Genomic DNA, 25,727 nt, shown 5'->3' with positions numbered 1-25,727 from the left:
CATCTTAAAGCAGGCTGGCTGGGGAATTCTGGGAGTGGAAGTCCACCCCTCTTAAAGCATGGCTGGCTGGGGAATTCTGGGAGTGGAAGTCCACCCCTCTTAAAGCAGGCTGGCTGGGGAATTCTGGGAGTGGAAGTCCTCCCATCTTAAAGCAGGCTGGCTGGGGGATTCTGGGAGTGGAAGTCCACCCATCTTAAAGCATGCTGGCTGGGGGATTCTGGGAGCGGAAGTCCACCCCTCTTAAAGCAGGCTGGCTGGGGAATTCTGGGAGTGGAAGTCCACCCCTCTTAAAGCAGGCTGGCTGGGGGATTCTGGGAGTGGAAGTTCTCCCCTCTTAAAGCAGGCTGGCTGGGGAATTCTGGGAGTGGAAATCCACCCCTCTTAAAATAAGCTGGCTGGGGGATTCTGGGAGTGGAAATCCACCCCTCTTAAAATAAGCTGGCTGGGGAATTCTGGGAGTGGAAATCCACCCCTCTTAAAATAAGCTGGCTGGGGAATTCTGGGAGTGGAAGTCCTCCCCTCTTAAAATAAGCTGGCTGGGGAATTCTGGGAGTGGAAATCCACCCCTCTTAAAATAAGCTGGCTGGGGAATTCTGGGAGTGGAAGTCCTCCCCTCTTAAAGCAGGCTGGCTGGGGAATTCTGGGAGTGGAAGTCCTCCCCTCTTAAAGTACACTGGCTAGGGAATTCTGGGAGTTGAAGTCCTTCCCTCTTAAAGCAGGCTGGCTGGGTAATTCTGGGAGTTGAAGTCCTTCCCTCTTAAAGCAGGCTGGCTGGGTAATTCTGGGAGTGGAAGTCCTCCCCTCTTAAAGCATTGCTGGCTGGGGAATTCTGGGAGTGGAAGTCCTCCCCTCTTAAAGCAGGCTGGCTGGGGCATTCTGGGAGTGGAAGTCCTCCCCTCTTGAAGCCTGCTGGCTGGGTAATTCTGGGAGTGGAAGTCCTCCCCTCTTAAAGTACACTGGCTAGGGAATTCTGGGAGTTGAAGTCCTTCCCTCTTAAAGCATGCAGGCTGGGGGATTCTGGGAATGGAAGTCCTCCCCTCTTAAAGCATTGCTGGCTGGGGAATTCTGGGAGTGGAAGTCCTTCCCTCTTAAAGCATGCTGGCTGGGGAATTCTGGGAGTGGAAGTCCTTCCCTCTTAAAGCAGGCTGTGTGGGGAATTCTGGGGGATTGAAGTCCATTCGTCTTAAAGCAGGCTTGCTGGGGAATTCTGGGAGTTAGTAACATAACAATGGCAGTGATTCACTTAACAACCACGTTAGGAAAGGTTGGAAACTCACTTAAAAACTGTCTCGGTTAGCAACAGAAACATGGGACTCAATTGTGGTCCTAAGTCGAGGACTACCTGCACTTGAAAAACAGAAAGGGAAACAGCTGCCTCTTCACACAACTAAGCTGTTAGGAACACCTTAATGAAATACGCAGAGTGATATTTTTTAAAAGGGAAGGGAAGTTTTCTATCTGATATACCATCAGCTCGACCGAGGCAGGTGTGCCGGACTTTAATATTAGAGTTCAGTTATAAATACCCCAACTTCAGACACGCCAGGCGTAACTTTTCTCTGATAAGAGAACAGCCAGGAAATGAAACTCTCCCCGAAGCACCTCCTTATCTAGAAAAGGACTAAAATTATTACTGAACTAATAAAGTAATTTTGCTTTTTTAAAAGAAATGATCTCTCTTTCTTTCTTTAATGATAAAGGCAGGCGCTCAATTTATTACGACTCGGTGAGCTGTGAAATAATGGAGGGTTTTTAAAAACTTTTACAATCTCCCCCGGGGCAGCACAGTCTCGCAACCACAACTGAAGACCCCAGACCCATTAATCTTGCCCCACCACGGTGGTATTTTTTTGAACTCTCCGGCACTGCACGGTCATTAGCCAATAAGTAGCCCATCAAGCCCTGTTGAAAACAGCCTTGGTAGATTTCAAATTTGAGTTCGAAAAAAATGTTCTCGGGGCCGAGATGGAGCCCTTACAGGCTTACACAATATTACTGGACTGCAACGCCCGCCATCCAGGTGAGCTCACCTGCAACAGGAGGCCTTGGCTCTTGATCACTCACACGGCCTCGTCCTCACCTGCTTTGCCTGGGGCTATCCTTATTCTGACCCACTGAGACCACATCCTTTGGGGCTCCAGATGTTAGATCGCAAAGCACCCGTTTTTCAAACCTGACACTGGTTGCCAAACTGGCTTTTAAGATGCAGTTTAAGAGATGGTCATATGGGGAAACTCTCATCCAGATCATGGTTGCAAAGGACCTCGGAGGTCTTCTAGTCCAGCCCCCTGCCCAGGCAGGTGAAAAACCCTACACCATTTCAGACAAATGGTTGTCCAATCTCGTCTTAAAAACTTCCAGTGTTGGAGCAGCCACAGGTTCTAGAGGGCAGCCTTCCACTGATTAATTGTTCTCACTGTTAGAAAATAGTTCTAAGTTGCTTCTCTCCTTGATTAGTTTCCACCCATTGCTTCTTGTTCTACCCTCAGGTGCTTTGGAGAATAGCTTGACTCCCTCTTCTTTGTGGCAGCCCCTGAGATATTGGAAGACAGCTATCATGTCTCCCCTAGTCCTTCTTTTTGTTAAACTAGGCATACCCAGTTCCTGCAACCGTTCTTCATATGTTTTAGCCTCCAGTCCCCTAATTATCTTGGTTGGTCTTCTCTGCACTCTTTAGAGTCTCAACATCTTTTTTACATCGTGGCGACCAAAACTGGATGCAATATTCCAAATGTGGCCTTACCGAGGCCTTATAAAGTGGCACTAACACTTCACGTGATCTTGATTCTCTCCCTCTGTTTATGCAGCCCAGAACTGTGTTGGTTTTTTGGCAGCTGCTGCACACGGCTGGCTCCTATCTAAATGGTTATCCACTAGGACTCCAAGATCCCTCTCACAGGTACTACTATTGAGCCAGGTACCACATATACTGTACCTGGGCATTTTGTTTTTCTTGCCTAAATGTATATGTCTATGGAGATTCTCCGTCATCCAGGTGATGGTTGTTCTAAAGGTGCTTTTTCAAAAGGCAACTAGACTTTCTGGATTTTCTTTGAAGATATTTCGCTTCTTATCCGAGAAGCTTCTTCAGCTCTGACTGGATGGTGGGGAATGGAAGGATTTATGTTCCTTGCAGACAGCTGGTCATTTGCATCCCTTTGGGGAGTTGTTAAAGTCACCTGAGGTTTATCTGTGTCCTCAGGGTCAGCGGTCACCAACTGGTGGTCCATGAGAAAATTTTGGTGGTCCGCAGAAAAATTATTTGCATTTTTTATATTGCACTAAATCAGGGGTCCTCAAACTACGGCCCCTGGGCTGGATATGTGCAATGAAGGTTTGTGTTGCTGCAGAGAGTCTCCCCCTTCGGGGTCTTCTTGTGTGGGTCGGGGGGGGGGCAAAAATTCCGACTTGGGGTCTGCTTCCGCCTCCTGGTGTGGGGCTTTGGACAAAGGCTGGAGGGAAATGCTGCTGGTGGCAAAGAGCTGGAGGGCCTCGTTCCAGTGGGACTGCATCATGGCCTGGAACTGGCTGACCACCTCAGCCCGCTGAGCCCCCAGGCGCCGGTACCTGGCCTTGCATTCCCGCAGGTCTTCCCTCTGCTTGGAAAGCCTATGCTCCTAGTCCTCAGTGAGGTGCTTCTGCTGAGCCTCCTTCTCGGTCAGATCCAATTTGAACTCTTTCTCATGGTGGCTGCTTAGCTCCAACAACTGCTTCCTGTTGGGGCCCTAAGGAGCCTGGGTGGGCAGGCGAGGAGTGGCTGGCAGGGGAGGGGTGAATAGGGGCCGCAAGGCACCCCTTGACGTGAGTGACATTGAGTTAACATAACATAACATAACATAACATAACATAACATAACATAACATAACATAACATAACATAACATAACATAACATAACATAACATAACATAACATAACATAACATCAGAGTTGGAAGGGACCTTGGAGGCCTTCTAGTCCAACCCCCTGCCCAGGCAGGAAACCCTACACCATCTCAGACAAATGGTTATCCAACATTTTCTTAAAAATTTCCAGTGTTGGAGCGTTTACAACTTCTGCAGGCAAGTTGTTCCACTTATTGATTGTTCTCACTGTCAGGAAATTCCTCCTTAATTCTAAGTTGCTTCTTTCCTTGATTAGTTTCCACCCGTTGCTTCCTGGCCACGCCCACCCAGTTGGCCACACCCCACCCAGTCACATGCCCACCTAGCCACGCCCACAAAGCTGGTCATTAGGCAGATCATATTAGTTGTCTATGGGATTTAAAATTATGAATTTAGTGGTCCCTGCTTAGGGTGTGGAGCCTTCCTGGAACTGCTGTTGTAGACTGGAGATGGATGAGGTCATATCCCTTTCCCTCCGTTGAGAAAACAGTCACTTCACAAGCTGTTGTAAGTCGAGGACTACCTGTAAAATCAGGTGCAAAATCGCTTTAATGGAATTTCTGGTGGCATTTGTGGTCGTTATGTTGAGGACTACCTGATGGCCAATGTTTACACTGAGTCTTTGCTTGGGACAAGCAAGTAGAGCCAGTCCTCGACTTACAACGGTTCGTTTACTGACCAAAGTTACAACGACACGGGAAGAAGTGACTTACGACCGTTTTTCACAGTTGCGACCTTCCCAGCATCCCCACGGTCACGTGATCGGAGTTCAGACGCTTGGGATGTGTCTCATATTTATGACGGTCCCCAGGCTCACGCGATCCCCTTTTGCGACCTTTTGCAAAGTCGATGGGGAAGCCGGATTCGCTTAACGACCCGTCTGGCTAACTTATCAACTGCCGCGATTCGCTTAACGACTGAGGCAAGGAAGGTCATAAAAGGGAGGGGGCAAAAACTCACTTAACCGCTGTCTCACTTAACAACAGAAATTGTTGGGCTCAACTGTGGTCGTACGTCGAGGACCGCCTGTATTTCGGCAGCCCTTCCGCGGAGCTTAAAGCTGCTTTCTGGGCTCACAAAAAAAGCGACAAAAAATGTGTGTGTCCTGGTGTGTAGCGCCCTCTGCTGGAAAAAAACGCCTTTTGCCTTAATCACCGATTTTGAGAACCACCAAATAGGAGGCTGTATAATTGAATTAGTGTGATAAATAAATGCATATACTTTTTTTTTTTACAAAATTGCAAACATGGCTAAGCCCATGTCATCCAGCAGCAATACATAACATAACATAACATCAGAGTTGGAAGGGACCTTGGAGGCCTTCTAGTCCAACCCCCTGCCCAGGCAGGAAGCCCTACAGCATCTCAGTCAGATGGTTATCCAACATTTTCTTAAAAATTTCCAGTGTTGGAGCGTTTACAACTTCTGCAGGCAAGTCGTTCCACTGATTAATTGTTCTCACGGTCAGGAAATTCCTCCTTAGTTCTAAGTTGCTTCTCTCCTTGATTAGTTTCCACCCATTGCTTCTTGTTCTACCCTCAGGTGCTTTGGAGAATAGCTTGACTCCCTCTTCTTTGTGGCAACCCCTGAGATATTGGAACACAGCTATCATGTCTCCCCTAGTCCTTCTTTTTATTAAATGAGATATACACAATTCCAGAAACCGTTCTTTATATGTTTTAGCCTCCAGTCCCCTAATCATCTTTGTTGCTCTTCTCTGCACTCTTTCTAGAGTCTCAACATCTTTTTTACATCGTGGCGACCAAAACTGGATGCAATATTCCAAGTGTGGCCTTACCAAGGCATTATAAAGTGGTATTAACACTTCACGTGATCTTGATTCTATCCCTCTGTTGATGCAGCCCAGAACTGTGTTGGCTTTTTTGGCAGCTGCTGCACACGGCTGGCTCATATCTAAATGGTTATCCACTAGGACTCCAAGATCCCTCTCACAGGTACTACTATTGAGCAAGGTACCACATATACGGTACCGGTGCATTTTGGGTTTTTTTGCCTAAATGTAGAACCTTACTTTTTTCGCTGTTGAATTTCATGTTCTCCTCGATTTACAACAGTTCGTTTAGTTTTTTTTTTTTTTTTTTTATTTGATTTTTATACCGCCCTTCTCCCGAAGGACTCAGGGCGGTGTACCGGCAGAATAAAACCAACAAAGAACAATATACAATATACAAAATTAAAATCAGTTAAAAACTTATTAAATGAGCCTGAAAAATTTAAGAAATTTACCATAAAACCAATAACCCCATTAAAATTGCTAAAAATTTAAGTTTAAAATTTCATTCAAGCCAGCCCCGCGCGAATAAAAAGATATGTTTTCAGTTCGCGACGGAATGTCCGAAGGTCAGATATCTGGCGAAGCCCGGGGAGTTCGTTCCAGAGTGGGGGCCCCCACAGAGAAGGCCCGTCCTGGGGCCACCAGCCGACATTGTTTGGCGGATGGCACCCTGAGGAGTCCCTCTGTGAGAGCGCACGGGTCGGTGGGAGGCATGTGGTAGCAGTAGACGGTCCCCAGGCTCACGCGCGATCCTTTTGCGACCTTTTGCAAAGTCGATGGGAAGCCGGATTCACTTAACAACCGTGTTCCTAACTTAAAACTGCAATGATTCACTTAACAACCGTGTTCCTAACTTAAAACTGCAATGATTCACTTAACAACTGTCTCACATGGCAAGAGAAATTTGGGCCTCAATTTTGATCGCCTGTATTTCGGCAGCCCTTCCGCGGAGCTTAAAGCTGCTTTCTGGGCTCACAAAAAAAGCGACAAAAAATGTGTGTGTCCTGGTGTGTAGCGCCCTCTGCTGGAAAAAAACGCCTTTTGCCTTAATCACCGATTTTGAGAACCACCAAATAGGAGGCTGTATAATTGAATTAGTGTGATAAATAAATGCATATACTTTTTTTTTTTACAAAATTGCAAACATGGCTAAGCCCATGTCATCCAGCAACAATACATAACATAACATAACATCAGAGTTGGAAGGGACCTTGGAGGCCTTCTAGTCCAACCCCCAGGCAGGAAACCCTACACCATCTCAGTCAGATGGTTATCCAACATTTTCTTAAAAATTTCCAGTGTTGGAGCATTCACAACTTCTGCAGGCAAGTCGTTCCACTTATTAATTGTTCTAACTGTCAGGAAATTTCTCCTTAGTTCTAAGTTGCGTCTTTCTTTGATCAGTTTCCACCCATTGCTTCCTGTTCTACCCTTAGGTGCTTTGGAGAACAGCCTTGACTCCCTCTTCTTTGTGGCAACCCCTGAGATATTGGAACACAGCTATCATGTCTCCCTAGTCCTTCTTTTTATTAAACTAGACATACCCAGTTCCTGCAACCGTTCTTCATATGTTTTAGCCTCCAGTCCCTAATCATCTTTGTTGCTCTTCTCTGCACTCTTTCTAGAGTCTCAACATCTTTTTACATCGTGGCGACCAAAACTGGATGCAATATTCCAAGTGTGGCCTTACCAAGGCATTATAAAGTGGTAACACTTGTGATCTTGATTCTATCCCTCTGTTTATGCAGCCCAGAACTGTGTTGGCTTTTTGGCAGCTGCTGCTGGCTGGCTCATATCTAAATGGTTATCCACTAGGACTCCAAGATCCCTCTCACAGGTACTACTATTGAGCAGGTACCACATATATACGGTGCATTTTGTTTGCCTAAATGTAGAACCTTACTTTTTATGTTGAATTTCATGTTCTCCTCGATTTACAACAGTTACAAAGAACAATATACAATATACAAAATTAAAATCAGTTAAAACTTATTAAATGAGCCTGAAAAATTTAAGAAATTTACCATAAAACCAATAACCCCATTAAAATTGCTAAAATTTAAGTTTAAAATTTCATTCAAGCCAGCCCCGCGAATAAAAGATATGTTTTCAGTTCGCGACGGAATGTCCGAAGGTCAGATATCTGGCGTAAGCCGGGGAGTTCGCTCCAGAGTGTGGGGCCCCCACAGAGAAGGCCCGTCCTGGGGCCACCAGCCGACATTGTTTGGCGGATGGCACCCTGAGGAGTCCCTCTCTGTGAGAGCGTCGGGTCGGTGGGAGGCATGTGGTAGCAGTAGGCGGTCCCGTAAGTACCCAGGTCCTAAGCCATGGGCGCCTTAAAGGTCGTGACTAACACCTTAAAGTGCACCGAGAGGCCACAGGTAGCCAGTGCAGCCTGCGCAGGAGAGGTGTTACATGGGAGCTGCGTGCAGCTCCTCTATCACCAGCGGCGCGTTCTGGACTAACTGAAGCCTCCGGACGCACTTCAAGGGAGCCCATGTAGAGAGCATTACAATAATCCAAGCGAGAGGTACGAGCGCATGAGTGACCGTGCATAAGGCATCCCGATCAAGGAAGGCGCAACTGCCGAACCAGGCGAACCTGGTGGAAGGCCCTCCTGGAGACGGCCGTCAAATGATCTTCAACGACAGCCGGTCATCCAGGAGGACACCCAAGTTGCGCACCCTATCCTTTGGGGCCAATAACTGCTTCAACAGCCAGCTGCGGTTGCAGCTGGCTGAATCGGGATGCCGGCATCCACAGCCACTCCGTCTTGGAGGATTAAGCTTGAGCCTGTTTCTCCCCATCCAGACCCGTACGGCCTCCAAACACCGGGACAGCACTTCAACAGCTTCATTGGGGTGGCCGGGGTGAAAAAAACAGCTGGGTGTCGTCAGCGTACTGCTGGTATCTCACCCCAAAGCCACTGATGATCTCACCCAGCGGCTTCATATAGATGTTGAACAGCAGGGGCGAGAGGATCGATCCCTGCGGGACCCCACAAGTGAGGCCCCTCGCGGTCGACCTCTGCCCCCCCGTCAACACCGTCTGCGACCGGTCGGAAAGATAGGAGGAGAACCACCGATATACGGTGCCTCCCACTCCCAATCCCTCCATGGTCGATGGTATACCATGGTCGATGGTATCAAAAGCCGCTGAGAGGTCTAACAGGACCAGAGCAGAGGAATAACCCCTGTCCCTGGCCCTCCAGAGATCATCCACCAATGCGACCAAAGCCGTCTCTGTGCTGTATCCGGGTCGGAAACCGGACTGGAACGGGTCCAGATAGACATCTTCATCCAGGTACTGGGGTAGCTGTCGAGCCACAGCACTCTCTACAACCTTCGCAACAAAGCGAAGATTGGAGATCGGACGATAATTACTTAAAATAGCTGGGTCCAGAGAAGGCTTCTTGAGGGGTCTCACCACCGCCTCTTTCAAGGCGGCGGGGAAAACTCCCTCCAACAAAGAAGCATTGATAATCCTCTGGAGCCAGCCTCGTGTCACTTCCTGAGTAGCCAGTACCAGCCAGGAAGGGCACGGGTCCAGTAAACATGTCGTGGCATGGAGCCTCCCCAATAACCTGTCCACGTCCTCGGGAGCCACAGGATCAAACTGATCCCAAACAGACTCAACAAGACGTGCCTCCTCTCCCGCTTGGATCATCCCAAATTCGTCCAGATCGTCCCGAGCTGAGCGATTTTATCGTATAGATAACCACTAAACTCCTCGGCACGTCCCTGCAAGGGTCATCCGCACCTCCTGATGAAGGAGGAGCGGGTCACCAGGGCGGCCGGGCGGTTATCTGCCGGCGCAATGAGGGTGGAGGCGTGATACGCCTCGCCTCCCCATTGCCACTAGGTAGGTCCTAGTATGGGACCTAACTAGTGTCCGATCAACCGGGCGACTGGACCTCCAGGTGCTCTCTAGGCGTCTTCGCCGGCGTTTCATCTCCTCAGCCTCGGAGAACCAAGGGGCCAGACACGAGACTCGCCGGGTCAGAGGCGCAAAGGCACGGTCCAGGCCCCGCGCGGCCTGTTCCCAGGCCGGCAGTTCCTCAGTCGTGCCGTGGGCCAGATCCTCAGGGAAAGGCCCAAGCTCCGTCAGGAACCTCTCAGGGTCCATCAGGCGCCTGGGACGGAACCAACGTATAGGTTCCGTCTCCCTGCGATGGTGAATGGCGGTTCGGAAGTCTAGGCGAAGGAGAAAATGATCGGACCATGACATTGGTTCTGTTACTAAATCATCTAGTACCAGATCATTTAACCACTGACCAGAGATATAAATCAAGTCCAGCGTGCCTCCCCCCATGTGCGTAGGGCCATCATTTACTCGAGTCAGGTCTAAGGCCGTCATGGAAGCCTCAAACTCCCGAGCTGCCGTTGATGACAAGCCAACTGACGGCAGGTTGAAATCCCCCATAACTATAAGTCTGGGGGTCTCCACCGCCACAGCGGCAAGCACCTCCAACAGCTCTGGCAGGGCTGCGGTCACGCAGCAAGGAGCCAGGGACGTGACCAACAAGCCCAACTGGCTCCTATGGCCCCACCGCACATAGAGGATTCACAGCCGGCAATCTGAGGAACAGTGGCCTCCCTCGGCTCTAGATCTTCCTTAATGACAACCGCCACCCCCCCACCCCCACCTTGGGCCCTCGGCTGATGAAAAGCTCGGGAACCTGGGGGACACATCTCAACGAGGGAACCCCCTCTGGGCCCAACCAGGTCTCCGTAATGCCCATAAGGTCCGGACCCCGCCTGAATAAGATCGCAGATCAGGGGCCTTGTTAACCACGGACCGGGCATTACACAACATCAGCCGAAGGTCCAAGCTCTGAGGATCATGGCCACCTGAGGAACGGGTGGGGGGTGGGGGGCCGGAGCACGCGATCGCATTTAGACATCGAACACGTGCTCCCAACTCTCGATACGGCCCCCCCCCGCCATATCTGCCCCTCCCACTTACCGTACAGATCGAAAAGCCCTCTGAACCTGGAACATCGCCCTCCCCCGCCGCCTTCGGACAAGATAGCAAAGTGCCGCGAACTAGCACAGGGGCTGGATCCCTCCCCGACGGGTCTTCACCCCCACCCGTCAGATCCCTCCTCCCTTAAAACCCCTTATTAAAAATCTATTTAAAAACCCCATAAGTTCTTCTTGCTCGCGTGCCACCTCTCTGGGTCCCAAGACCCTTCGTTGAGGTAGGCCCTCGATAACTTGGAGGGCCATTCTTGCGAGGCGGGGGAACCTCGCAATCGTAGTAGTTCGGCGGGTGTATATCTCATGGAGCGATAGTCCAGATAGTCGCGGTAAAAGTGTCCATCCTAGGCCGTTCAGAGATGTATCCGTCGTAAACAAAGATCACCAGGGGCCCATAAAAGATGGCCAACCATATGGGTCCAAGTCCGTAGGAGTCCGTGGGACCACAAGAATGAAAAGGTCTCCCACATTCTCCCGGCTGCGCACCGTTACGGGACAAAGCCCCGTGCAGTACGCAAATTGAGATAACGACGTCCATGCCTCATGCCAATCCATGTCTCCTCCTTAAGGCCAGCCGATTATGGTCTTAGTCCTGGGCCCATTTATGATCTTAGTCCTGGGCCCACTTAGTCCTGGGCCCATTTATGGCCCTAACAAGCCACAAAGCCAATGATGAAGCTATGGAAGCCATCTCTCAGTTCCAGATGGAGAAGCGACTGAGGAAAAAAGAAATCGACCGCAGATGGCAATTGCGGTGATTATGGCAGGCTGTGGCAAGAAACCAGCAATGGGGAGCAAACGATGTTCCGGTCCCCAAGGAGGGAAAAAGGAGGGGGAAAAAAGGGAGGGGGGGGGGATGTCCAAGCCGTACAAGTCCCATCCCGGCAGTCGTGACTAGCGACGCCCCAAACCCGGCAGTCGTGGCTAACAACGCCCCAAACAATGTTCGGGACGCTGCTCAGCCTCGTTGGTGTCCTTCCCCGGCCAGAACGGCTGGAGAACAGCTGAGTCACGCCGGGCGTCTTCTCGTGCCCCCCCTAACATGGCGGGACGCTGCTCAGCCTCGTTGGTGTCCTTCCCCAGCCAGAACGGCTGGAGAACAGCTGAGTCACGTCGGGCGTCTTCTCGCGCCCCCCCCTACATGGTGGGACGCTGCTCAGCCTCGTTGGTGTCCTTCCCCAGCCAGAACGGCTGGAGAACAGCTGAGTTGCGCCGGGCGTCTTCTCGCGCCCCCCCCAACATGGCGGCCGCCATTCGCTGCCGTTCGCTGCATATTTGCATACTCCGGCCCCGTACTCGGCAACCGAGAGTCCAATGAGGCCCAAAGACCTCGTTCGGCTGCCGAGAAGATGACAAAGCGGGCGGTGCCAGCAGCTAGGCAGGCGATGGGAAGGCATCCGCGGCCCAAGACTACCTGATGGCCAATTTTTACACTGAGTCTTTGCTTGGGACAAGCAAGTAGAGCTAGTCCTCGACTTACAACGGTTCGTTTTCTGACCAAAGTTACGACGACACGGGAAGAAGTGACTTACGACCGTTTTTCACAGTTACGACCTTCCCAGCATCCCCACGGTCACGTGATCGGAGTTCAGACGCTTGGGATGTGTCTCATATTTATGACGGTCCCCAGGCTCACGCGATCCCCTTTTGCGACCTTTTGCAAAGTCGACGGGGAAGCCGGATTCGCTTAACGACCCGTCTGGCTAACTTATCAACTGCCGCGATTCGCTTAACGACTGAGGCAAGGAAGGTCGTAAAAGGGAGGGGGGCAAAAACTCACTTAACCGCTGTCTCACTTAACAACAGAAATTGTTGGGCTCAACTGTGGTCGTACGTCGAGGACCGCCTGTATTTCGGCAGCCCTTCCACGGAGCTTAAAGCTGCTTTCTGGGCTCACAAAAAAAGCAACAAAAAATGTGTGTGTCCTGGTGTGTAGCGCCCTCTGCTGGAAAAAAACGCCTTTTGCCTTAATCACCGATTTTGAGAACCACCAAATAGGAGGCTGTATAATTGAATTAGTGTGATAAATAAATGCATACACTTTTTTTTTTTTACAAAATTGCAAACATGGCTAAGCCCAGGTCATCCAGCAGCAATACATAACATAACATAACATCAGAGTTGGAAGGGACCTTGGAGGCCTTCTAGTCCAACCCCCTGCCCAGGCAGGAAACCCTAGACCATCTCAGTCAGATGGTTATCCAACCTCTTCTTAAAAATTTCCAGTGTTGGAGCATTTACAACTTCTGCAGGCAAGTCGTTCCACTGATTAATTGTTCTAACTGTCAGGAAATTTCTCCTTAGTTCTAAGTTGCTTCTTTCCTTGATCAGTTTCCACCCATTGCTTCTTGTTCTACCTTCAGGTGCTTTGGAGAACAGCCCGACTCCCTCTTCTTTGTGGCAACCCCTGAGATATTGGAACACTGCTATCATGTCTCTCCTAGTCCTTCTTTCCATTAAACTAGACATACCCAATTCCTGCAACCGTTCTTCATATGTTTTATCCTCCAGTCCCCTAATCATCTTTGTTGCTCTTCTCTGCACTCTTTCTAGAGTCTCAACATCTTTTTTACATCGTGGAGACCAAAACTGGATGCAATATTCCAAATGTGGCCTTACCATGGCATTATAAAGTGATATTAACACTTCACGTGATCTTGATTCTATCCCTCTGTTTATGCAACCCAGAACTGTGTTGGCTTTTTTAGCAGCAGCTGCACACGGCTGGCTCATATCTAAATGGTTGTCCACTGGGACTCCAAGATCCCTCTCACAGGTACTACTATTGAGCAAGGTACCACATATACGGTACTGGTGCATTTTGTTTTTTTGGCCTAAATGTAGAACCTTACTTTTTTCACTGTTGAATTTCATGTTCTCCTCGATTTACAAAAGTTCGTTTAGTGACCGTTCGAAGTTACCATAGCCACAGAAACAAGTGACTTATGACCGTTTTTCGTACATATGACCCTGGGCACATCTCCACTGGTCACATGATCCGTATTTGGGCGCTTTGCAATTGATTCGTATTTATGACGGTTACAGTACTCCGGGATCACACGATCCCCTTTTGCAACCTTCCGACAAGCGAAGTCCATGGGGAAGCCGGATTCACTTAACAACCGTGTTCCTAACTTAAAAACTGCAATGATTCACTTAACGACGCCGGCAAGAAAGGGCGTACAATGGGGCAGAAAGTCACTTAACAACTGTCTCACATGGCAAGAGAAATTTGGGCCTCAATTTTGATCGCCTGTATTTTGTTTGGCAAAGAGAGGCTGAACTGTTGCATCTCCACAAAGACCCAGGCAGTCACAAATCGTAATTTGAAATCGCTTTGTGGTGCTTTTTTCCCCAAGAGGCAACAGGACTTCCTAGTTTTTCTTTGAAGAGGTTTCGCTTCTCATCTAAGAAGCTTCTTCAGCTCTGACTGGATGGTGGGGAAGGGAAGGATTGATATTCCTTACAGACAGCTGGTCATTTGCATCCTTTTTGAGTAGGGGTCTCCAACCTTGGTCCCTTTAAGACTTGTGGACTTCAGCTTTGCTGGCTGAGGGACTCTGGGAGTTGAAGTCCACAAGTCTTAAAGAAACCAAGATTGGAGACTGTTTTAGAGGGTCGTTGAGGCCACTTGGAGGTTTATCTATGTCCTCAGGGTCACCCGAGTGGTGCAAATGGGTGTGTGTGTTTGTGTGTGAAAAAATTATAGACTACAGGAACCATGGGCACTTCAGTTTGAAATGCAGACCACACAGACTAATCCCCCAACAGCCTTGCGCCTGTCTTCAACAGTGAAGAAACACAGGGCGGAAAACACCTTGCAGCCAAGAAAGCTCCACGCACTCATTTGCACCACGCAGGTGACCCTGAGGACACAGGTAAACCTCCAAGTGGTCTCAACGACTCTCAGAAAGGATGCAAATGACCAGCTGTCTGCAAGGGGTATAAATCCTTCCCTTCCCCACCATCCAGTCAGAGCTGAAGAAGCTCCTTGGATGAGAAGGGAAACGTCTCCAAAGAAAAACCAGAAAGTTCAGTTCCCTCCTGAAAAAGCTCCTTTGGGACCTCATAACTGGATGGTATTATAGCAGTATTTCTCAGCCTTCGCAATTTTTAAGATGGGTGGACTTCCAATACCAGGGCCTCTGGTGGCTCAACAGGCTAATGCAGCCTGTTATTAACAGCACCTGCTTGCAATTACTGCAGGTTCAAATCCCAGCAGGCCCAAGGTTGACTCAGCCTTCCATCCTTTATAAGGTAGGTAAAATGAGGACCCAGATTGTTGGGGGCAATAAAAGTTGACTTTGTATATAATATACAAATGGATGAAGACTATTGCTTAACACAGTGTAAGCTGCCCTGAGTCTTCGGAAAAGGGCGGGATATAAATGCAAATTAAAAAAAAATACCCAGAATTCATTCTGAGACCTCACAATAGTTTGAATTCAACGCAGGTAGGGTTCGCTCTTTTGAGTTTTGTCACAGATATTGACTTGACGAGTAACAGCTTAGGGGAAAAAAAACCAAATTCAAGACGAAGGACTGAAAACACAACCACCACTTGATTTGTTCGCCTCCTGAATCGTAGGCCCAGCTCTGGGTACCAAATTTTGTCTAACACAGGTGGACAAAATGTAAAAGTAGACAACCCAAATTACAGTGAGGCTCAAACCTATACCTGACAAGGAAATCCTACAATAGGGATGGAGAACCATGGCCCTTGTGGATTTCAACTCCCAGAATTCCTGAGCCAGCCTGAGCCTACAAGCTTTGGGAATGAGATGTGAGACATAAAACACAGGATGGGCCTCGTAGTAACTTCAGCAGGGTTGTTGCTACGTTCTGATGAAAGGCACACTTTGCAGGCAACACACAAGCCAACTCAGTAAGCTCAAACTGCCCAAGGAGCTGCTGATTCAGTTCTACAGAGGAAATATTGAGTCTGTCATTTTCACCTCTATAACTGTCTGGTTCGGTTCTGCAACCCAACAAGAAAGACACAGACTTCAGAGGATAATTAGAACTGCAGAAAAAATAATTGCTACCAACTTGCCTTCCATTGAGGACCTATATACTGCACGAATCAAGAAGAGGGCCGTGAAAATATTTAGACCCCTCGCATCCTGGACATAAACTGTTTCAACTCCTACCCTCAAAACGACGCTATAGAGCACTGCACACCAGAACAACTAGACACAAGGACAGTTTTTCCCTGAAGGCCATCACTCTGCTAAACAAATAATTCCCTCAACACTGTCAAACTATTCACTAAGTCTGCACTACTATTAATCGTCTCATAGTTCCCATCACCAATCTCTTTCCACTTATGACTGTATGACTATAATTTGTTGCTGGCAATCCTTATGATTTATATTGATATATTGACCATCAATTGTGTTGTAAATGTTGTACCTTGATGAAGGTATCTTTTCTTTTATGTACACTGAGAGCTTATGCACCAAGACAAATTCCTTGTGTGTCGAATCACACTTGGCCAATAAAGAATTCTATTCTATTCTACTCTACTCTATTCTATTCTAATTGCTATTCTATTCTATTCTATTCTATTCTATTCTATTCTATTCTATTCTATTCTTCTCTTCTCTTTTGTAGCCTATGACTTAATGATATTAAGTATTGAATTTGTACCCTATGACCATCATTAAGTGTTGTAAGTGTTGTACCTTGATGAAAGTATCTTTTATGTACACTGAGAGCATATGCACCAAGACAAATTCTTTGTGTTTCCAATCACACTTGGCTAATAAAAAATTCTATTCTATTCTATTCTATTCTATTCTATTCTATTCTATTCTATTCTATTCTATTCTATTCTATTCTATTCTATTCTATTCTACAAGACCGCACTCACACCGACCAATCAAAGCCGCTTCAGATACTGACCTCTTCGTCGGAGTCGTCCATAAATGCAGCATGCTTGACCAGTCCTTTCTGCTGGACCTTCTTAGGAAAGATAAGTCCGTACCTGTCCAGAGAAAATCAAAGTTTTATGTCAATGGGATTCACCATGGTTTAATTAATTTGAGACTTACATCCTGTCTATCGTCTAGGAGCAAAACAAGGTACAGGTAGCCCTTGACTTATGACCACAACCGAGCCCGTTTCCGTTGCCAAGCGAGATGGTTGTTAAGTGAATTTTGCCCCATTTTACGACCTTTCTTGCCACAGTTGTTAAGTGATTCACTGCAGTTGTTAAGTTAGTGACACGGTTGTTAAGTGAACCTGGCTCCCCCATGGACTTTGCTTGTCGCAAGGTTGCAAAAGGGGATCGCGTGACCCTGGGACACTGCGACCGTCATAAATATGAGTCAGTTGCCAAGTTTCTGGATTTTGATCATGCGACCAGGAGGATGCTTCGGTGCTGTTGTAACTTTGAATGGTCACTAAACAAATCTGTTGTAAGTCAAGGACTACCTGTACGGTATATGCAGAGTTCTTCTTCACCCATTTTTCTCCTTACATCTAAGAAGTTTTACTTTATCTGATCAATTGCATGTTTTGTTCGATTTTAAAACACTGAGTATCTTGCGATGGGTGTACAAATACACGTGATGAAATACGTACATATAACCTTACTACAATTAGTTAATTCACAATGAAGAAGCACCTTTGTTGGCTGAATATTATGGGAGTGTTTGCCAAAGCTGGCAAGATCAGGAAGTGTGGATTTCAACTCCCAGAATTCCCCAGCCTGCCATTATCCCAGGTGCTTATTAGATAGTTCACAACTTACAACCATTCGCTTAATAATATATAATAATTACAGAGTTGAAAGGGACCTTGGAGATCTTCTAGTCCAACCCCCTGCCCAGGCAGGAAACCCTACACCACTTCAGACAAATGGTTGTCCAATCTCTTCTTAAAAATTTCCAGTGTTGGAGCATTCACAACTTCTGGAGGCAAGTTGTTCCACTGATTAACTGTTCTCACTGTCAGGAAATTCCTCCCTACTTCTAAGTTGCTTCTTTCCTTGATTAGTTTCCACCCATTGCTTCTTGTCCTGCCCTCAGGTGCTTTGGATCAGGGGTCTCCAATCTTGGTCCCTTTAAGAATGTGGACTTCAACTCCCAGAGTTTCTCAGCCAACAAAGCTGAAGTCCACAAGTCTTAAAGGGACCAAGGTTGGAGACCCCTGCTTTGGAGAATAGTTTGACTCCCTCTTCTTTGGGGCAGCCCCCGAGATATTGGAACCGTTCAAATGACCGTTCAAAGTTACAACGGCACTCAAAAAAAGGTGATTTATGTCCATTTTTCACACTTAGCAGCATCCCCACGGCCACGTGATCGAGATTCAGATGCCTAGCTACTGGTTCATATCTACGACGGTTGCAGCTCAACTGTGGTCGTAAATCGAGGACTACCTGTATTACAGGTGAGCCTCGATTTACCACCATACTTGAGCCCACAATTTATGTCATTAAATGAAACATTTCTTGTGTGAATTTTGCCCTATTTTAGGACCTTTCTTGCCATGGTTGTTAAATGAACCACTGTTGTTGTTAAGTTAGTAACACGGTTGTTAAGTAAATCTGGTTTCTCTGTTGACTTGGCTTGTCAGAAGGTCGCAAAACAGGATCACGTGACCCCGGGACTCTGCAACCGTCATAAATGTGGGTCAGTTTTCTGAATTTTGATCACATGAGATGTGGCAGTGGTTGTGTCAAAAATTGCCATAAGTCACTTTTTTTCAGTGACGTTCTAAGTTTGGTCACTAAATGAACTGTTGTAAGTTGAGGACTACTTGTATTAATGCTTTAAGCAGAAAACGGCAGTCAGGATGTCAGTAGTATTATGTTGCAGGATCCAACCTGGGTCGGTCACCGAGACCAGAGGTTCTGTCTTGCGAGCTTTCGAACTCGTGTGGGAGCCCAGCAGAGAATTATTATGGCTGTTTGCATAGCCAGCCAGGTGTTCAGACGGGATTTGGCGTTTTCATCCACCTATCAGGTGCTTATTCCGGGGTGAAAGGTCAAATTTGTTATTACCGGTTCTGTGGGCGTGGCTTGGTGGTGGGGGTAATGTGACTGGGTGGGCGTGGCTAACTTTTTTTTTTTTTACTTTTAAAAGCATTTTTTCTACAAGCTCTTCAACCGAAATGCTTTTAAAAGCCTGTGATGATCAGGCAACTCAGCTGGGATCGCCGGAGGAGCCTTTTAAAATATAAAAAAAATTTTATATAGAGAATATAAAAAAATCCCAGCTGAGCCGCGTGATCATCAGAGGTTTTTTTTTTTTTTACTTTTAAAAGCATTTTTTTGGTTGAAGAAAAAAGAAAGAAAGAAAAAAGAAAGAAAAAAAACCCTCTGATGATCCCGCGGCTCAGCTGGGGCGGGGGAGTGGCAGGGATTTTTGCTACCGGTTCTCAGAACCACTTGCCGCCATCGCTACCGGATCGGGTGATCCAGTCCGAACCGGGAGCATTTCACCCCTGGCTTATTCTTATTATTAGTGAACATGGAAGTTGGGGAGCACCAAACCCAGACAACTATTTCTTTTCAAGAAAACAACCTGGGAAGTGTCTTAACCCAGGTGAATATTATTGATTTTATTAATGGCGATTATTATTTTTTTAAAGAGAAAAAAAAGCAGTGGGGGGGATCCATCAGGTGTCAATCCCAGCAATTATGTTTATATTATAATTGTTGATATTATTATTGAGCAAAACAGTTGCTGAAGTTTCAATCCAGGCAAATCTGTGTGTGTATGCGTATATATATGCGCACACATATAAAAAATACATATATAGAGAATATAAAAAAATCATTGTGAACTTCTTCCAATCCTCAACCCAGCCAAATCTTACTTTCTTTTTTTTTAAATAGGAAAAAAGCGGCAAAAAGCAGCATTAGCGGAAACGATTGCTGTGACCGAATATTCATTACGAAGGAAGGCAAACATACGTCTCCCAGGATAATGAATACAGTTAATCCTCGACGTACGACCACAATGGAGTCCAAAACTTCCTGTTGTTAAGTGAGATATTTGTTCAGTGAGTTTTGCCCCATTTTACGACCTTTCTTGCCACAGTTGTTAAGTGAATCACTGCAGTCAAGTTAGTCACATGGTTGTTAAGTGAATCTCTCTTCCCCCATTGATTCTGCTTCTTGGAAGGTCACAAAAGGGGATCGTGTGATGCTGGGAACACTGCGACCGTCATCCATGTGAGTTCAATTGCCAAGCGTCCTGAGTTTTGATCAGATGACCACGGGTGGATGCTGCAATAGTCGTTAAGTGTGAAAAACGGTCCTTAGTCCCTTTTTTCAGTGCTGTTAACTTCGGTCGTTAAGTGAACTGCTGTAAGTCGAGGACTACCTATATTGATTGATTGATTGATTGATATATATACAAAACCATGGCTAGCAACCTGCCTTCCATTGAGGACCTGTATACTGCACGAATCAAGAAGAGGGCCGTGAAAATATTTGCAGATCCCTCGCATCCTGGACATAAACTGTTTCAACTCCTCCCCTCAAAACGACGCTATAGAGCACTGCACACCAGAACAACTAGACACAAGAACAGTTTTTTCCCGAAGGCCATCACTCTGCTAAACAAATAATTCCATCAACACTGTCAAACTATTTACTGAATCTGCACTACTATTAAACTTCTCATCGTTCCCATCACCAATCTCTTTCCACTTATGACTGTATGACTGTAACTTTGTTGCTGGTTTCCTTATAATTGATATTGATATTGTTGTACCTTGATGAAGGTATCTTTTCTTTTATGTACACTGAGAGCGTATGCACCAAGACAAATTCCTTGTGTGTCCAATCACACTTGGCCAATAAAATTCTATTCTATTCTATTCTATTCTATTCTATTCTATTCTATTCTATTCTATTCTATTCTATTCTATTGTATTGTTTCCTGATTGCTTATTTGTAGCCTATGACTATCATTAAGTGTTGTAAGTGTTGTACCTTGATGAAGGTATCTTTTTTTTTATGTACACTGAGAGCATATGCACCAAAGATAAATTCCTTGTATGTCCAATCACACTCGGCCAATAAAAAAATCTATTCTATTCTATTCTATTCTATTTATTCTATTTTCTATTCTATTCTATTCTATTATTATAGCCTATGACTATCATTAAGTGCTGTACCTTATGATTCTTGACCAATGTATCTTTTCTTTTATGTACACTGAGAGCCTATGCACCAAGATAAATTCCATGTGTGTCCAATCACAATATATATATATATGCAAGTTTTGGTATGTCCGGGTTTTTTCCCGTGTAAGGTTGAAAGTATTTAGGCAATGTTTCGATGAGGTCTCACTCATCATCTTCAGGCTGGAGTTTTTGGCTTTGTTTTTATGTGAGCAAAGCAAAAAAATTTAGTTTATTTTTTAAAACTGTCCTGCCAAGATGCGGATGACAGGCAAGCCCAGCTCAGAAACCGGTGTCTCGGACTTAATAAAACCTATTTATTTCGTATGGCTGGACTGGCCTGATTTTAAATTCTAAATTTTAAATTTTAATTGAATTTGATGGGTTTTAAATTTCTGTAATTTTATGGGGTGTAATGTTATTTTAAATTTTCTGGCAAATTTGAATCAGTTTTTTAAGGGTTGTTTTAATTATGGTGTATGTTTCTGTTCGTATTTTATTTGCCTGTTCACCGCCCTGAGTCCTTCGGGAGAAGGGCGGTATACAAATTAAAACATTATTATAATAATAATAATATATTATTATTATTATAATATAATATAATAATATTATATTATATAATATTATATAATATAATAATAATATAATAATATAATAATAATAATAACAACAACAACAACAACAGAGTTGGAAGGGACCTTGGAGGTCTTCTAGTCCAACCCCCTGCCCGGGCAGGAAACCCTACACCATTTCAGACAGATGGTTATCCAACATATTGAATTAGTTTTTTATACTGTTTTTTTTAATCTGTATTATATGTATTTCGGTTTTTATTGGCTGTGAACCGCCCTGAGTCCTTCGGGAGAAGGGCGGTATACAAATGTAATAAATAAATGTAATAAATATTCAATATTATATTGAATAGGTTGTTGGAAAATGGAAATAAAACTTTTTTACTAAAAAAATAAATAAATAAAAAATAAATGTAATAAATAAATAAACATTTTCTTAAAAATTTCCAGTGTTGGAGCATCCACAACTTCTTCTCCTTGTGTAGGATAACAACAACAACACCACAACAACAACAATATAATTTCATATCCACAGAGAAACAAACCGCCCAAAGCGGGGAAGGGGGGGGGGAGAGGAATCCCCATTATGGAAACCGACCCCCTCCCCAATTAAAAGGCCTTGAGGGGGAGGTCAAGCTGGCCCCCTCCCTCCAGCGCCCCCCCCGGAATGACGTCATTCTAGGGGGCTTTAGCACCTCCCCCGGGCCTCGCGCTGGAGTAGGCCGCGGACCCCCACACACACACACACCTCAGCAGCCCCCTCCCTCTGCCCCCCTCCCACCGCGGGCGCCGTCTGCCCATGCTCAGATTTCTTTTTATAGTACATCACTGTTTGCCATCTTGTCCTGGACTTCAGTGTTATAGAGAGTTCCTTCTTGCTCTGCACGCGTCATAGCTCTCTCTCTCTCCCTTCTCGGGGTGGAGGGAGAAAGGGAGGCGTTCTGCGCATGCCCAGGAAGCGCATCCTTCTTGTCCAGGGGTCTCCAACCTTGGTCCCTTTAAGACTTGTGGACTTCAACTCCCAGAGTCCCTCAAGGGACCAAGGTTGGAGACCCCTGAAATAGACAAAGGAAGGGAATAAAAAACGCCTCCCCAAAAAATGGGTCCAATATTCTGAGGTTTGGGTTTTAATCTGATGAGTTAAATTAATTTTCATTTTTTTAAAAATTTTTAACGAATTAAATTGTCATTTTTGAAATTTTAGTGTGTATATTGAGGGTTTTTATTATCTGGCTGTACACCGCCCTGAGTCCTTCAGGAGAAGGGCAGTATAAAAATCTAATAAAATAAATAAGAAATTTTAGTGAATTAGTTTCCTTTTTTTAAAAAAAAATTAATGAATTAATTTTCATTTTTAAATTTTTTTTAATTAATTTAAAATGAATTTTCATTTTTGGAGAGCAACAGTCTGCCAAACGGGGAAACTTTTATTAAATTTCAAAATGTCCCTTTGAAAAGGTTCAATTTGAGGCAAGGAAATGGCATTTTATCTATCTATCTAATCATTGCTTATTTGTACCCAATGACTATCATTTAAGTGTTGTGCCAGTGGTGGGTTTCAATTTTTTTACATGTTGTCCTTAAGTGGTATGGCTTCCAGGAAGGATACTGTAAAATCTCCATTCCCTCCCCATCAGCTGGGACCTGGGAGGCAGAGAATTGATGGGGGCGGAGCCAGTGGGAATTTTTACTGGCAGTTCTCCGAACTACTCAAAATTTCTGCTACCGATTCTCCAGAACTGGTCAGAACCTGCTGAAACCCACCTCTGTGTTGTACCTTATGATTCTTGATGAAAGTATCTTTTCTTTTATGTACACTGAGAGCAAATGCACCAAAATACATTCCTTGTGTGTCCAATCACACTTGGTCAATAAAGTGTTCTGTTCTGTTCTGTTCTATTCGATTCTATTTATCTATATATCTACCTACCTCTCTCTGTCTACCAAAAGAAATTGTCCCTTTCCAAACACCTATTTTAAAAAAGAATTTTTTTAGTTCTAAAATGGAAATTTCCCTTTCAACACATTTATTTATTAGTTCTTTTTAACCTGACTTTATTTCTTTCTGAGTAATGTCAAGGCAGCAACCATATCAAATCCTTCCTGTTATGTATTCATGTTTGTACCTTTAAATATTTGAGCGGGAAATCAGCACGTTGCTGATTGGACGAAGCCTCCAGTAGAACTGTATAAAAGGAGAGGTTTTTCCCCCAGCCTGTTGCTGGGTTCACCCTATATTAAAGAGCTGTTGTCACTACCCTGGCCTCCAGCCTCTACTTTAACTTAACATTGGCGAGGGTGGGATCTCGAGGCTAAGGAGAACCAGAACCGAGCTGAAGCACGATAGACCCGAACCCAGCAAACTCAGGCAGAAAAGCGGAGATGGTTACACCGCCCGCACTGCTTGACCCGCTAAAGAGAAATGGGGAACGATATGACCCGCTTCAAAGCTTTCTAGAAGCCAACGAACTGCAAGGAGTTCCAGATAACCGAAAAGGGCTTATTTCTAAGCCACTGCGGTCCGGAGGTCATCGATATCGGAAGCCCTGGCAGAGCCAACGCCGATAGTCGTGTCGGGCCAACTCTACAGACTTTACTAAAACCATTTCGCACCAACGCCCAAATACGTGCGCGGTTTGAATTGGAGAGCGAAGGCAGATGGAGGGCGAATCCATCGGTGACTACATGGCCGCTAAGAAAAGCGCCCAAGGACTGGATACGGACCCAGACGAGGTGCTCCTCGAGCAACTCATCCGAGGGGTCAAAGACATCCGCTTGGCGACGGCTGCTAGCAAAGAGCAACCTCACAACGCCTGGACGAAGCCAGCACATGAAATGTCCACCCAAGCGGCGGAGACACTGCAAAGCCTCGTCCCACCAAAGGCGAGCGCAAGGCAACCCAGTGCACCAGGAGGAGGTTCAGACCGAATCCGACGGTGAAGATGAGGAAGGGTCTGCCGAACCGAGAAACGCGACAAAGACGCGCGGAAGCTGCGGTCAACACCAGCGCCAACGCTGCAAGTTTAAAGACGCGACATGTCGGCGGTGTGAAGAAAGGGCACCTAGTTTGTTTGTCGAGCGCCCAACCTTCCCGCCGAAAATTCAAATCGCCAATCAGAGCTGAATCGGCAAGGCGACCCGATTGGCTCAAACAAAAAGGCGCGATTCAACCAAACAACTCATTGGTCGGCCCAAAAGTGGAGAAGAAGATCTTCACCAAAGCCAAAAATAGAGGGAGTACGGTGCCGCTGAAGTAGACACGGGATCAGCGATCACCATCATGTCCTGGGACACTTTGGTCGCTGCCGTCCGTCGCAAGCGCCACCTGCAAGCACAACGTACGAGTCCACGACTACCAGGGAATCGCATCCCTGTTCGAGGGACCACCTCCGTCCGAGTCGAGTACGGTCCACAAGAAGACCCTGCCCATCACGATCGCCGAAGGAACTCTGCCCAGTCTGTTGGGACTAGACTGGTTTCGTGCCCTGGGCATGGGAGTGACTGGCATCTACAGAAGTGACTGTAACCTGAAAGACATTCTCTTTAACGAGTTCAAGATGTCTTCAAGGACTGCCTGGGCAAGTACAAGGGGACCCCTATTTCCTTCAACTTAGACCCCAGGTAGCCCCCATTAGGCTTAAGGCAGGAGAGTCCTTTGCCCTAAAACCAAAATTGATAAGGAGCTGGACAAGCTCATAAATCAGGGATTTTGGTGCCAGTCGATCACGCAAAGTGGAGACGCCAATCGTCACCCCAATAAAACCGGACGGGTCAATTAGAATTTGCGCTGACTACAAGGCGACGCTTAACAAAGCCTTACAGAAAAGCGCCCGTTCCCGTGGTGCAACACTTATTGCACTCTTTGGGGCAAGGGCAAGTCTTTGCAAAGTTAGACTTGGCCCAAGCCTACCAACAACTGCCAGACGCCCGCACAGTCAAGCCCAAACGATTGTAACGCACAGGGGGCTTCAAGTGCACCCGATTGCAATTTGGGGTTAGTGGCACCAGGGCTGTTCCAAAACCTAATGGAACGACTACTGCAAGGGCTCCCAGGGTAGTTCCTACGATGATGTCCTAATTTCAGGGAAAACATGGAGGAATTGGGGAGCGTTAAGAAAGGTTTTGAGCATTTTCCGGACAGCCGGATTAAAAGTCAAGACAAACAAATGCCAGATAGGGGTCGAATCCGATTTCTTGGGCTACCGGATAGACAAGAAAGGAATTCACCCTACTGAGAGCAAGGTTAAGGCAATTAGAAGGCTCCAGCGCCCAAAAACAAAGCAGAGCTGCAGGCATTCCTGGATTGGTGAATTTTACGGTCTTTTAAAGAACAAAGCAACTGCTATGGAACCGCTGCATAGG

The 25,727-nt window shown here is 46.3% G+C and overlaps 1 protein-coding gene across 1 annotated transcript in view; it reads right to left on the bottom strand.

Moving 5' to 3' along the window:
* NSRP1 (nuclear speckle splicing regulatory protein 1) overlaps window positions 1-25,727 on the bottom strand; it is a 78,146-nt gene that overhangs the window by 22,228 nt on the left and 30,191 nt on the right. Inside the window, exon 2 of the mRNA XM_058163974.1 lies at window positions 16,561-16,642. Within this exon, the coding sequence (XP_058019957.1) occupies window positions 16,561-16,581 (21 nt within the window). The 5' untranslated portion in view covers window positions 16,582-16,642. The remainder of the gene's footprint in view (window positions 1-16,560; window positions 16,643-25,727) is intronic.

The sequence above is a fragment of the Ahaetulla prasina genome, chromosome 1 (genome assembly GCF_028640845.1).
Source record: "Ahaetulla prasina isolate Xishuangbanna chromosome 1, ASM2864084v1, whole genome shotgun sequence".
NCBI classification, from domain to species: domain Eukaryota; kingdom Metazoa; phylum Chordata; class Lepidosauria; order Squamata; family Colubridae; genus Ahaetulla; species Ahaetulla prasina.
Note: the sequence above shows the minus strand (reverse complement) of the source record. Positions and strands in the feature narration are given on the sequence as shown.